The sequence below is a fragment of the Octopus bimaculoides genome, chromosome 4 (assembly GCF_046866305.1).
Source record: "Octopus bimaculoides isolate indiv1 chromosome 4, ASM4686630v1, whole genome shotgun sequence".
NCBI classification, from domain to species: Eukaryota; Metazoa; Mollusca; class Cephalopoda; order Octopoda; family Octopodidae; genus Octopus; species Octopus bimaculoides.
The window spans coordinates 127,496,335-127,510,935 of record NC_142931.1 but is presented as its reverse complement, the minus strand read 5'-3'; the positions used below and the strand labels follow the sequence as shown (position 1 = coordinate 127,510,935).

At 34.3% G+C, this 14,601-nt stretch overlaps 1 protein-coding gene across 1 annotated transcript; it reads right to left on the bottom strand.

The window, feature by feature from the left end:
• Positions 1-1,066: 1,066 nt before the first annotated feature.
• LOC106879671 (transcription factor A, mitochondrial) lies at positions 1,067-7,812 on the bottom strand. The gene is made up of 2 exons (XM_014929344.3): positions 6,740-7,812; positions 1,067-1,308 (listed from the first exon to the last, which is right to left on the bottom strand). The coding sequence occupies exon 1, from the start codon at positions 7,767-7,769 to the stop codon at positions 6,792-6,794; it is 978 nt and encodes a 325-aa protein (XP_014784830.2). The 5' UTR covers positions 7,770-7,812; the 3' UTR covers positions 1,067-1,308; positions 6,740-6,791.
• Positions 7,813-14,601: the final 6,789 nt, after the last annotated feature.

Below are 14,601 nucleotides of genomic sequence, written 5' to 3'. Positions count from 1 at the left end.
TCCACCAAACTTTATGCTAATCTACCAATAATAGTCAAATTTTATATCTAAACCAATTATACCATTACAATTGGTGACATCCAATATACACATCCTAAGCATTACTTTTAGTGATCCTTGACTTTCTTAGTCATCACAAGAGACTTGAGCAGATTCCTGAAAAAAAATTAGTTTTCGTAACCCAAATCTAAACATTTCAACTTTCCGTACAATGCGCTAAATTAGAACACACCAGTAATTATAGGACAATACAAAACTTAGGTTAACATTTCAATTTCAGTGGCATATTTTATGATTCTCACTTTGATTTGTTCCTACAAGGGTTATTGGTTGTGTGGTTAAGAAGCTTGCTTACAAACCACGTGGTTTGGGGTTCAGTCTCACTGCACGGCACATAGGGCAAGTGTCTTGTACTATAGCATATGGCCAACCAAAAATCTTGTGACTAAATTTGGTAGATGAAGACTGAAAGAAGACTATCATATATATGCATATATGTATGTCTGCTTGCCTTGACATTGCATGATAGTTGTGAGTTTAACTCATGTAAACAGTGCCATTTGTTTCCAATTTTCCATGAAAACATGTCTGGCTGTGGGGAAATATTACCTTGCTTCGTAACATGTAAGGGTTGGCAACAAGGAGAGCATCTGGCTGTAGAAAATCTTCCTCAATCTGTCTAACCCATGCAAACATGAACATTAATACAAAAACGATTGTGATAATCCATATATCCTTGTAATTAATGTGGTCTGTAGGCTGATAGACCAACATAAATTGCAGGTTTCTGCAGGTCAACACCTTGTTTCCTCACATTTGCATATGCATTCTTAAGCATCATCTGTCAATGTAAATTTAAACTGTGCAAAATCACATTTCAGGATTTTGTTCATTATTGCATAATCTGTTCATTTCATCAACAAATGCAATATCTAAAAACAGTAGAGAACATTTATGGGCTAAGGTATCTATTGGCATAGTTAAAATGAAAATGAACTGAGACAAACAAATCAGAATGACTAGTGGCATAAATTTGCACAATAACAACAAAGAAAGGTGTACCAAATAACATACAAAATAAATTCATTTATTGATGTCTAAGTTGTATTTATGGCTGCAGTTAAGATAGGACAACTTCTGTGTTGCTGATGGCCAATGGGATACAAATGTGCCAACAGCTGTCCTCTTGTCTCCAGGATTAAAATATCATCTTTCCCTTAATGATATATCAATTCTTGATTCTTGAAATCATCTTCCCTTCTCATTTGGAGTCAGTCACTACTGTCACAAGACATTTCATTACTTTATCTGAAAGCAAAGATATTTCCAATAAATTTCTCTTGTATGGTATTTAGTATACCTTTCTCTATCTTTGTTGTTGTTGTATGTGTGTGTGTGTGTGTATATATATATATATATATATATATATATATATATATATATATATATATATGTATATATATATATAAATATATATCGACATATATAGATACACACATTTATCATATGAACTCTCAGCTTTAATTATTCTATACATATTGATTTAAACATGCCTTCACTCATACAATTATAAGATTTTCCAAAACAGATATTGAAGCTGAATGCCAATTGGACTTGTCTGAAAGATGCCCTGAAAGGATGATTTAAAAACTAAATAAATATAAAAGACTATCATTCATCTTTCAACTTTTTCTTCACACAGCCATCTACATAAATAAATTGGTTTCAAAAGTAATGAATCAAGTCTTAAATCTTTATTTAGAAAAAAAAGTCGGAGCACAAAAGAGAAAATTTTGAGCAAATTTTCACATAATTTTTTCAAAATAAAAATAAACTTTCACACAGGAGTGAAATAAATGGGTCATAAATGAGTGGGAAAATGTCTTTGGTTCAACTGATTGCACATATTTAATGAAATTAAAAAATGGTCATAGACTAGATTTCAATCTTTATATGGAATATAATACTGTAATAAATTAATTCCCTCATAACCATATTTCTAATCAAAAACAATGCTTAGTTGTTTCTATTAATTTTGGAAATAATTAGGAATTTAGTAAAATAATCATTATAGGTTCAGAAATAAAATTGTGATGGATGGCTTTAATTTAAATATAGTCATTTTAAAACAAATGACTGAATAGAAGTTATTTTTTTTTAAAATCAAATATATTCCCTCCACCATAAAATATATCCTGGCTAATATTAAGCAGGTGGAACCCTATGAAAAAACAGCTAAGAAAAAATGTGAATTTCTGTTCTTTCTATAATCATTGTTCAACATGTCACTAACTTTTATCGTTGGTATAAAATGTAACACAATTACTCATATCAAATTGAAAAGTTTGTCTTTTTCATTTCATATTTTACTAAAGTTGAAATACTTAAGCATACAAGAAACTAATTTAGGTAAAAATATAATTCATTTATTTGTTAACTGAACACAGAGACAGTTTCCATAGCTTTTTTCGACACATTCACATCTTCTACAGTAAAAGTTAAACTGTGGACAGGTTTCAAAAGTTTTACTGAATAAAATTTCATTGTCACAAGTAGATGATTTATTTCAGATGCAGTTTTCTACGTAAACGTGAATAAGGTGGGTACTCCATTCTAGATGCATATGCATGTGTGACATTGGTAATTCATTGCATGTGTATGTATGTACTAATCGAGAGGTGTGTGCATGAGGTAGACACTTTGTCATAAATGCGTGTATGCTTGTGGAGTGCAGCATCCTAGATGTATCCCTGAGTGTGTGAAGTATATACTGTATCCTAGACACGTGTGTGAGATGGAGGTGCCAGATGTGTGTGTTCCATACCCACAGGTATGTGAGTTTGAGAGAAAGAAGTGGGTTCTTCATCCTAGAAATGCTAAGTGTAGTCTAGAAAATAATAAATCTAAAAGATGAAAATAAGAATTGCTTTGTTTTCTTTTAATGTTTTAACCTATTAATAAATGCAGGGCTGCAGTTATGCCAGAAGAAAAGACTGGAAAAACGGTTGAGTGGTAGGATGTAAAAACTGTATAAGGACAAAAAGAGTGATACCTAGGGGAGAGGGGTATTCATCTAGCAAGCTCAAAAGTACAAAAGAAGTCAGCAGAAATTTTTTAAAAACCTAGAAGAAATAACATCTCTGTCATCTTATTTTGAGTGAATTTTTGCCAGTTAACTGAATGGTTTGCTTTTGAATGCAATCCAGGATGTTAGTATGTGAAGTAGCAGTATTCTCCCAAATATCTGAGCAATACTCCAAAGTGAAACTTACTTGAGCTTTGTAAAGAGACAGTAACTGAATAGGGTGAAAGTGTTTTGAGATCATCATCATCGTTTAACGTCCGCTTTCCATGCTAGCATGGGTTGGCCGATTTGACTGAGGACTGGTGAAACCAGATGGCTACACCAGGCTCCAATCTGATTTGGCAGAGTTTCTACAGCCGGATGCCCTTCATAACACCAGTCTGAAGAGAAAACAATTGTGGATCTAATCCAGGATGTCTGTATGTATGTATAAGATATGTGACCAGCACTCTGATGTGAGTCTTACTTCAGCATGTTAAAATGTCAGCGATTATCCAGAGAACAATTCTCTGAATGTGGATATTTTGTTTGAGTATTCGTATTATTTTTTTTTTGCAATACTGTATATACATAGTATCAACGAGAATTTGTAAAAAAACAACATCTGTACTGAATTTGGGAACTTTAGTTGTATGTTCTTCCATGGTAAGAAAGTTATAAATTTGAAGAATTGGGAACTTCTTTTCTTCTTTGGTGAGAACTGTTATGAAAACGTTACCATGAATAAGAACTGGAGTCAAGCCAAAACAATTGATGGTAATGTATTTTGGAGCTACAAAAAAGGTAACTATATCAAAATATTTGTTTATCTTCACAGCCATTCACCGAAATTCAATCAGTTTGTCTACTGAATGATTATCTTCACATATTTTCTATCAGCTAACATTTTCCTGACTCCTTACTCAAAAAAAGAGGCAGATTTTTTTTTTTTTTACGGATTTCTCCAAACAATTTTACAACTCGGTGAATCTTTTTTTAGTTTGACAATAACACATGCAAATCAGAGAAATCCATGAAGTGAATACTATTTGTTTAAGAAAACATTTTCAATAGTCTTAATATTATTCTGCTCAAAACAGTGCCTAAACCAACTGATGGTGCCAGGTATGGTCAAGAGAAGGGATCCTCTAACTGGGCTGACATATACTCTGGTTTATATATATATATATATATATATACACATATACACACACACACATACATAAAGAAAATAAGAAAGCTTCCAACAATGCAGAAAGTTTTACAAATGTCCAGTCACACCAATTCTGTTACCTTACTCAAACTTTTCAGCATTAACACTGACAAGTTTGAGTAAGGTAATGTAATAGGTGCATCCAGACTGCTTCTGTCTGAGGATGGGTCTTTGTACCTGAAATATAAAGGTTTTGTAAAACTTTCAGCATTGAAAGAAGCTTTCTTATTCTCTCTTTTCTTTTCTTTCTTCAGTATTACAGTGCTTCAAGCAAACTAAAATGCTTATATACATACACACGGATATATATATATATATATATATATATATATATATATATAATAATACAAAGAATATATATACATGTATACACACATATATGTACATACTTACATCTACATGTGTATATACATGCATATCAGGGTACAGGACGTTAGAACAATAAACTACAGACAACGGAACGAACACATAGGAAAACGGAAAGCCCCTTGGAATATCCCTTCATCAGCTGTCTCTATTCTATCTAGACGTTTCGAAACACACACATATATGTATATCTTAACATGGATAGATATACTTGTAAGGAAGCCACAATACTGTGCTATTTGTCTGGAAAAGGAACCTCACATAGAAGTATAGTGCTAAAAAAGCACAGAAGTACCAGTAGCACATGAAACATATCTAGCAGGAACAGCTGCTGCTACTTGTACACTTTTTAGCACTATACATCCATACGAGACACTTTCTGAAGATGTATACCACAGTATTGTGGCTTTCTTATGGTATATCCAGATCTTTCTTGGTTGACTTTCACTTTTCTGTTCCTTTAATTTTGTTCCAGTTGATTTCAAATTTGGTGTATTGAAGTAGATTTGTATGCTAATTATGGAAATGGAATTCATTTTTGCCATAAATTAATAAACAAAAAGTTAATAACTTTTAAATTTTGCAAATTTTTGGTAATTTTAGCAAATCGAAAGCCAGACACATTGGTACCAAGCTGTTGTCTGCTTAAAACTACTACAATCAATACCTATATTCTGAACTTTGCTACAAAAAATGTTTTGTTTTCATGAACTGAACTACTACAGCATAACATATACCTTGCTTTTTTGTAATTTTTTCACAAAAATATTTTGTTGAAGATTTTTCGTTTTTAAATTGTTTACATGCCTGTTCAAACGTTTGTTTCTCATTCTTTTATCTGACAAAAAAACTAATGGGTCTTTTCCATTGCTGTCAAAGATTTTGAAATTGAGTGAAAATTTTCAAATTTGGTATTTTTTGTAATTTTCCATGATGGATCTAATTTTGTTATTCACTGAGTTCTCATTCCCAGGTTCGAAATTTCCCCAAGGCACCTGATGAAGGCTGGAGGGTATATCAGCTGAAACGTTGTTTTAACAACAAACAAGATGAGGACAAATATCCGCCAATTGTAAATAATTCCTCATCTCTTAAATATAGAACTGTATTATCTAATTGGTACGGAGCCGACATTAGACATCAATGGAAATATTAGGAATGAGAACCTAGGTTCGAAATTTCCCCAAGACACCTGATGAAGGCTGGAGGGTATATCAGCCGAAACGTGTTAACAACAAACAAGATGAGGACAAATATCCGTCAATTGTAAATAATGTACATAATTCCTCATCTCTTAAATATATTCATTTAAACTTATTAAAATTTCAAAACTTCTTACAACTTATATCGTCGTAATATATTGCTTTTCATTTTAAATGAAAGCTAGCAGAATATGCTAGCTTCCAAATCCTGTTTCTGATGGGGGTAAAAATGGTAATTGTTCAGTTAGGTTGGATTAAAAAAAATTAAAATTAAGGGGGAGATAATTGAAGTTACTTTTCACAACCTAAACACTGGCGAAATATGACCTCTCAAAAAATGAACGGAAACGAAAAGATTTGCCCCTTTTACAACGCTTGCAGTGCCATAATTCTCCATCAGTAACGTCAGCACATGTAGTAAGGCCATATGGTGAATTACAATTTTCACATGTATACATATTCATTAGTCGACGCCGTGCCAATCACTGAAGAATGTTGTCTCCAACATTTCCTAATTGAATGATAGTCCACGATTTCGCTTAGACTGATTCGTCCCTTCTTTTACTACTTATCTCCCCCTTAATTTTTATTTACCTTTTCAAATCTAACCTATCTGAAAAATTACCAGTAAAAATAATCAAACTTTAAACCGCTGTAACATTTTCCTAAAAATTTTCTGGAACAATAAAATAACAGCAACATCAGATTCAGCATCAAAAATCACATCGTTATACTAAATTTTAAAATTTCAAAAAGTGAAAGCCAAACAGAAAAGATCCGTATATCCCCGTTGAGATATACAGATTGCTATTCGGAATTAATACTGCTCTTGTATATAATAAGATAGCTAGATAGATTATTAAATGAAAACAAATTAAAAATATAACTTCCTACTTGTTCAAATAGAATGCTCTAAGACGATCGCAAAACTTTCAAACATTGCAGATCAAAAATCCTCAAGATTCTTCTTGCTCGTTTTCTTAGTTTTTCTTTTTTTCTTAGCTTTAGTTTTTGTTTTCATTTTAGCTTTCGTTTTCGCTTTCTTTTTCTTTGCCTTCGTTTTGGTGTAACCTCGTAACAACTCCGGCCGACCTTCCTCCAGCATCAGTTGTTCCCAGTCTACCATTTGAGCAGCGTATCTCTCTCTCTCGGCCATAGACATATCATGATAAACAGACTTTTCATTATCTGGCATTTCTTTCCACATTTGTGACAAGTATTTGGAAAACTCTATAAAACCCATGTTTCCACGTTTTCCTTTATTTTCCCGTACAAAAATGCCGTAAGAACTGATTGGCCTCTGTGGATGACCGTATTTCTTTTCAGCACGCTTCTTTTCTCTTTTTAAGCGACTGGCCTTTTTCTTCTGAGATAACACAGTCATCGCTTGGAGTTGTTGTGGAGATAAAGATGCCTTAAATTTAACGTATTCTTCCTTATAAGCCTGGAATCTTTTTGTCGATTCCTCTTTCAAAAGCTTTTTGTCGGCCTCAGACAAATTACGATACATGTTCGATATCAAACTAATAACTTCTGGATTTTTCATACCTGGGTTATTTGAAACTACCGCTGGGCGATTTCTATCTAAGAATTCAAAAAACATAGAGTACGGTTTCTTTGGAGGCTTTGGTAATTCTTCGGCATCTGATGAACGGTGATCAAATGTCGACAGTAACCTAAAAATGTTCACACATGTTCTCCGAATACGCGTGTCTAAAGTTTTCGACACGAGGTTTGTTAGGTGGATCGCCATTATTGGTGTTGCAAGGTGAGATAACTGTAACAGACACCAAATACTGAAGAACCGGAGAGCTCTCAGTATAGAAATAAACCCATAGATTTCGGTTATTTCTTTAACAACCGTGGAGTCAATAATCATAGAAATGTTGCTGTTTGGTAGACTATGTAGATGTTTGAAACGCATCAAAGTTTCAAACTAGTTAATGTCTTGAAACCTTTGCCGTTTCCTGTGATATAAACGCATTAATTCATATATATAAATATGTATGTGCCTGTCTTTCTCGGATGACATTTCTTTAATATTTAGAGGTCACTTTCGTTTGAAAACCCAGTACTGTGAAACTGATTTTATATACATACATACATATATATATATATATATATATATATATATATATATATATATATATATATATATATATATATATATTTAATTATATGTATTTCTTCTATCTTAATGAATAAAAATTCTTCGGATAGAATAAATGGGTTAATAGAAACCAAGGTAGCAAAGAACACAAGATAACTGTGGTGTAGTTCCTATATATATATATATATATATATATATATATATATATATATATATATATATATATATATATATATATATATACAGTAGTCCCCCGGTATTCGCGGGGGTTATGTTCTTAGAGCCCCCGCGAATATTGGAAGTCGTCCATAAAAATGCCTCTAATGTCAAAATATAACGTAAAATATAAATATATAATAATAATAATAATAATAATAATAATTTAATAAAAAAATAAAGTAAAGTGTACGGTTACTCACCAATAATGAATGATATTAATTTAAGATGTTGATGATGAAAATAATGAAGGTAATGACTGCACAGCAAAAATTTAAAGCTCTTCAGGTGACACCTCTTCAAGTGTTTTAGGAGATGTATGTTCCTGCGGGGCTTTCTTGGTGGGCTTAAGGAACATTGTGATGGGAAGTTGCTGTCACTGTTTCGTCAAGGTGGTGAGAGAGTTTTATATGTCTGCATAGTAGCATCGATGTCATTTTTAAATTGGAGAGACCGAACCATATAGAGATCCCATGCTTTCGCCTTCCCTTGCAATTCCTTTGCTGTCCTTAAAAGTCGGACAGGCGTTCGAGTGTCAGGCCCACCTCATCCTCCTCTTTCTCTGGATCTGGAGGTTCCTCCTCCTCTTCGCTGACAAACTTAGTTAACTCCAACAAATCTTCGTCTGTCAGGGTTTCAGAGTGGGCATCGACGAGATTGTTGACCTCATCTTGCGTGATGTCGTCAAAACCTTCGCCTCCAAGTACCTTTGCCAGTTTCACCGCATTGTTGACAGCCTCGTGCTGAAAATCTTCGGGTGAGAAGCCCTTGTAGTCCTGACCACATTCTGGCCACACCTTCTTTCAGCATGCGATGAGGGTATCTTTTTTCATGTCTTTAAGACCAGCGTCGATGACTGACGGGCACGTTGCGATCATGAAGTTACGCCAGTACTCCTTTAACTTGAAATTCTCGTCCGAATCCATTGCGTCCAAAAGGTGTTGGAAAGAGTTCCGAGTGTAAAGTGTCTTGAAAGCACGGATCACGCCTTGCTCTATAGGCTGGATGAGGTGGTGTTAGCAGGTGGGAACTCGACTTGAACCTCCTTCGTGATTCAACTCCAGAGTGACCACCAGCACTATCCACAACAAACAACACCTTGAATTCCATACATACGTTTTGGAGGTATTCCTTGGCTTAATGGATGAAGTATTGGTGGAACCAATTCAAAGTTAGACTTTTGGTAAGCCAGGCCTTGGGGTTGTGCATCCAGTGGACTGGCAGCAAGTTTTTATTCTTATTTTTGAAGGCCCTCGGGTTCGCGGACTTGTCCTGGTTTCATCATGAAGCCAGCAGCATTACCACACACAATTAGTGTCACTCTGTCTTTCTGTGCCTTAAATCCTAGGGCTCTTTATCCTTCATGATGTACGTTCTGGAAGGCATCTTCTTCCAGAACATGCTAGTCTCGTCCATTTTGAAAACCTGTTCTGGCTTGTATCCATTGTCCTCGATGATCTGCCCAAAGGTTTCAAGATACTTCTCGGCAGTTTCTTTGTCGGCTGATGCTGTCTCTCCATGCAGGGAAACACATTTTATTTTAAACCGTTTCTGGACACAGTCAAACCATCCCTTGCTGGCTTGAAAATCTTTGGGCTCTGGTGCTGCCAAAAAAACTTTGTTCACCTGCTTTTCAATGCTCACAATAACCTTATCACTATGAGAATATTACCCCCCCTCTTTCTCACACACACAAACATGCTTTCAAGCCACCAAACAAGTGATTCTCCTATTGAATCAATACTGATTCAGTAATAAAATCAATAGTTTCAACTAATTACTAGTTTTATCAGTACAAACTATTGATTTTAGTGATTAGCACCAGTTGAATCGATAGTTCTGCTTCATATTCTAGTGCCAGTTTTGTGTCATATCCATACTCAAGATAGCAAACTCACAAGTGATTCAACCCAGTTAACTGTATACACATACTTTAGTGTAGGTACACATGGATTTATTTATATGGATAATATAAAATGCGGTTGGGGCGACGAGCTGCCAGAACCGTTAGCACGCCAGGCAAAACGCTAAGCAGCATTTCATCCGTCTTTATGTTCTGAGTTCAATTCCCATCGAGGTCGACTTGACCTTTCTCTTTTTGATGTCAATAAAATAAGTACCAGCCTAGTGCCAAAATCTGAAACCAATATGAAATGTGGTTTGTCACAGATAATCTTTGAAAGTTATTGGTATCAAATTTTGGCACAAGGCCAGCAATTTCGTGGGAGGTTAAGTGAATCATATCGACTCCAGTACTCAATTGGTACTTGTTTTATCAACCCCAAAGCATGAAGGTCTATGTCAACCTTGGTGGAATTTGAACTCAGAATGTAAAGATGGAAAAATTCCGCTAAACTTTTTGCCTGGTATGCTAATGATTCTGCCAACTCGTCGCCTTAAAGCTTTGAAAGTTATTAAAGACTAAATTCATGCCTGGTAACTTTTTTTCAGTGTTGTTTATATGCTGTGTTCAGTCGTGCGTTAGTCCTAAACATGTGGAAAAGCTAAAACTATGAAATGAAAACATTTTGAAACAAGATTTAACACTAAATTATGTGTATGAATTATACATGAGTAAATATAGTATTTAGTTACAAATTTTACTGAACGATCCTAGCTGATTGTTCCAGTTTTATTATCTACTGATATGTTCAAGCAAGGGACTTCATCTTGGTTGTTATAGTCACATTGTTTCAGCCATTTTATGTATCCTTCAGCCTTCTTTAGATGCCTAGTTGGTAACTTGGAATTTCAAACGAAACCTTTTATTCGGTCCACAGATGTAGATCGTTTTCATTCTGTAGTCCATGTTAGCAATACTCTTGTACTAATTATTTATCCTATTTGTGATGCTGTTTGCTCATTCCACTTCAACTAGAGTTTTACTGACCGATATTTTGAAATCAGGTCCACCAGGTAAATGTAGACACTTAATAAACACATTCACCAAAAAATTATGCTTACTAGAATCATAATATAGCAAATACGAGTGAATCAAGTGTGTATGAGTTTAGTCCCTTGTTCAGTGATTCTATGTATTTTCTGATTCAAGTGGAACAAGATAATTCTTAGCTGATACATAGACGACTGTTTTTGAATTCGTGGTTTCCCAATACAAAACTGAATAAATTATCACTAATGCTAACTAGGTCAACCTTTCCCCATTCAGTCTAGCAGTAATTTGGTGGCTGAAACAATAGTTGACTAAGAGTATCATTTTTGACTTACAGCTAATTTCTTACAAGTGGTGAAACTTACAACTTATAACACAAAACTCATAGTTTACCACCTATATAGATTATGTGAATTGCTAATCACGCTTTTCTTTTCGTTACGAGAATTTTATTGCTGAAAAAAAAAAAAGAAAACTTAATGGGAATTGCTTCTAATGACAGTGTTTGTGTACAGATAGAGAAAGCTATTGTCAAAGTCCTGCCAACTTCATAGATCTGCACAGAATATTTAGATTATGTAAAGACACTTTCACTTCCAAATTTACTTTATAAGAGAGATTAACAATATTTTCATATACAGAATCATCTTATTGTAATGCACATTAGTCTTTTCTGGGAAATATGGCCAGGTGTTGTCACAAAGCAAGATTTTCCTTTTGTAGTGATTATTATCTAACTTATCCAAGAAAACAATAATTAAGAACGTTCCAGCCAGGACTATCTAGTCTTTTACTTAGACATATTGTAAGTAGAACTGCTATATCTAATACCTAATTTTTAAGACAATAGGGTGTGCATTTGAGAGGTATTTGGTGAGAATGCAGAAGCTTTCTCATTAGTGGCTGTAGTTGCCGGCATATTCTAATGCTTGTATGAATTTGAAAAATGTTTTTGAAAATTCATTATAAAATTAATGAACGCATAATTTTCTTTTACCCTTTAGAATCCAAATTTTATTTGAGAAATATCTTTTTATCTTTTATTTGTTTCAATCGATTAGCCTGTGGCCATGCTGAGGCTTGAAGAATTTTTAGTCGAATGAATCGACCTCAGAACTTATTTTTCTTGTAAGCCGAGTGCTTATTCTATCTTTCTCTTTTGCTGAACAACTAAATTATGGGGGAATGTAAAAACACTAACACCAGTTTTCAAGTGGTGGGGGAGGGGGGAAACAGAAACAAAAGCTATTTTCTGTTGTTACTGCTCTGAGAAAAAAGTTTGTAACACATCCTACTTACTCTTCCCACAAATAAATCCCCTTGTATTCAATCAAGAAACTAATATATATTTCAGATGATTGCAGAATAATTGTACAAAGAAACAATTATTGGACTGCTACTTTCACCATATATGCTAACACAACAGAAGCCTCTATGATTATTTTCCGGACTAATAACTCTAACTTAGGAGTGTATACGTAAAATATTGTATGTACACCATGTTTACCAACCAATCAACCTTTGTTCCCCCACTTGTAGGCAAAGTGCCTCTTCCTCTTATCTCTATAACTTTCAGCTTTAGAGATCCATCCCCAGTTATAGGAAACCCTTAATTATTGTCAAATATATCCAGTTCATCCTTTCATGTTGTTTGGGATTATCCTCTTTCTGTTTTTTATTTTTTTATTTATTTTGCCAGTCTCTTGGAATCTTGTTTATCAGCTTTTTGTCCACCTGTTGTAACCTGTCTTCTATGCATGTATTTTAACTTGATAGATGAAACCAATAGCCTGGAAAATTTTTATCTTATTCACAATTCATCTCCGGCTTTTAAGAAACATATACATTTTTAGTAGTAATAATTGTGTGAGTCTATTTTGATTGGTTGACAGAACAAATGTCTGAGAAGTTCCAAATACAAAATATTTATCTATCATTGAAGGATATGCTTTTATGCAATACATTTTACCAGAAGTTTTTGACTAGGTCCACTTGTGTGTCAATTAAAGTTCAAGATTCATTAATAAATTAATATTTTGGTGGAATTTTGGTTTTTTACAAAAAGTTATTATAAAAGGTAAACAACAACCATTCCAAAAAGGGCGTGGAAAATTCGTAACTTTACTTAGTAAAACAACTGTGACAAAAATATTTAATATTATTGCTTACATGATTAAAGGAGAAATTGTCAAGGAGGTTAAAGATGTGGGTATATTTTCAGTGCAAATTGATTCTACCCAAGATGTCTCTATTCACGGTCATGTGCCATTGTTCTTAGATGTGTTGTTGGTGACCGAGTAAAAGAAAGACTAGTTCGTCTGGTAAATGTAGAGAACTCAAGCGGTAGAAGCTTACACACCTTGCTAAGTGATTCTCTTGCAGAGATAATTCTGACTCTAGAACAGTGTATTGGAGATTCATTTGACGGAGCTCCTAGTATGAGTGAAATATATTCTGGCCTTTAGGCATTTATGAAAGATGCTTGCCTAAACCATATCCACACTTGGTGCTATGCACATGTTCTAAAGATGCAAGCAGAGTGTGTGTTCCAGCAGTGAGTCTTTTTGGCTTGTTTACCGAACTTACTACTTTTTTAGTGATTTTTATAAAAAGATTAAGGTTTGGGAAAACCAAATAAAATCAAAAACAGGCAGTCAGAAACATCTAACACATTGGTCAAACCAAATGCTCAAGTAAAAGTAGAGCACTTAGAAAATTGCAGTAATCAGTCAATGGAAATTTTTTTCAAACCTTTAGCAAGTAAGTGAAGCTATGGATTTCAAAAGTTCAGTTCGCTACGAAGCACAAAAATTGAGAGAAAATCTGTAAATTTGAAACCTGGTTAGTGGCATTTACACTTATATGAATATTTGATGTAACAACTCCAGTATCAGATTACCTATAGACATCAAGCTTAGATGTCATACAAGCTTGGCGTATGATAAAGGAAGCTGCTAATAAAATTGAAAATATCTCAAAGGATTTTACTGGAATTTTTGAAACAACTGCTTTTGTGGATTATGACAATAAAAAAATTACACGACAATAACATTTCTGTAGTAAAAAACTTTTCAACTTATTCTTTGTAAGCCTAGTACTATTCTATCGGTCTCTTTTGCCGAACCGCTATGTTAAGGGGACGTAAACACACCAACATCGGTTGTCAAGCGCTGTTGGGGAGGGGACTAACACAGACACACATATATATACGACGGGCTTCTTTCAGTTTCCGTCTATCAAATCCACTCACAAGGCTTTGGTCGGCCCGAGGCTATAGTAGAAGACACTTGCCCAAGGTGCCACGCAGTGGGACTGAACCCGGAACCATGTGGTTGGTAAGCAAACTACTTACCACACAGCCACTTTTAGGTTGACATCCTCTAAACCTCTCTTTTTATCTAGAGGTCTGCAGTCTTTGATATCAGAGCTAAGGGGCCCGGTAAACAGTTATACCTGAGGGCCCTTAATACTCTCAGTCCACCCCTCCTAGGACGTTTTCAGCTGCAGACATAATTTTTATTTTTAAAAATTTTTTTG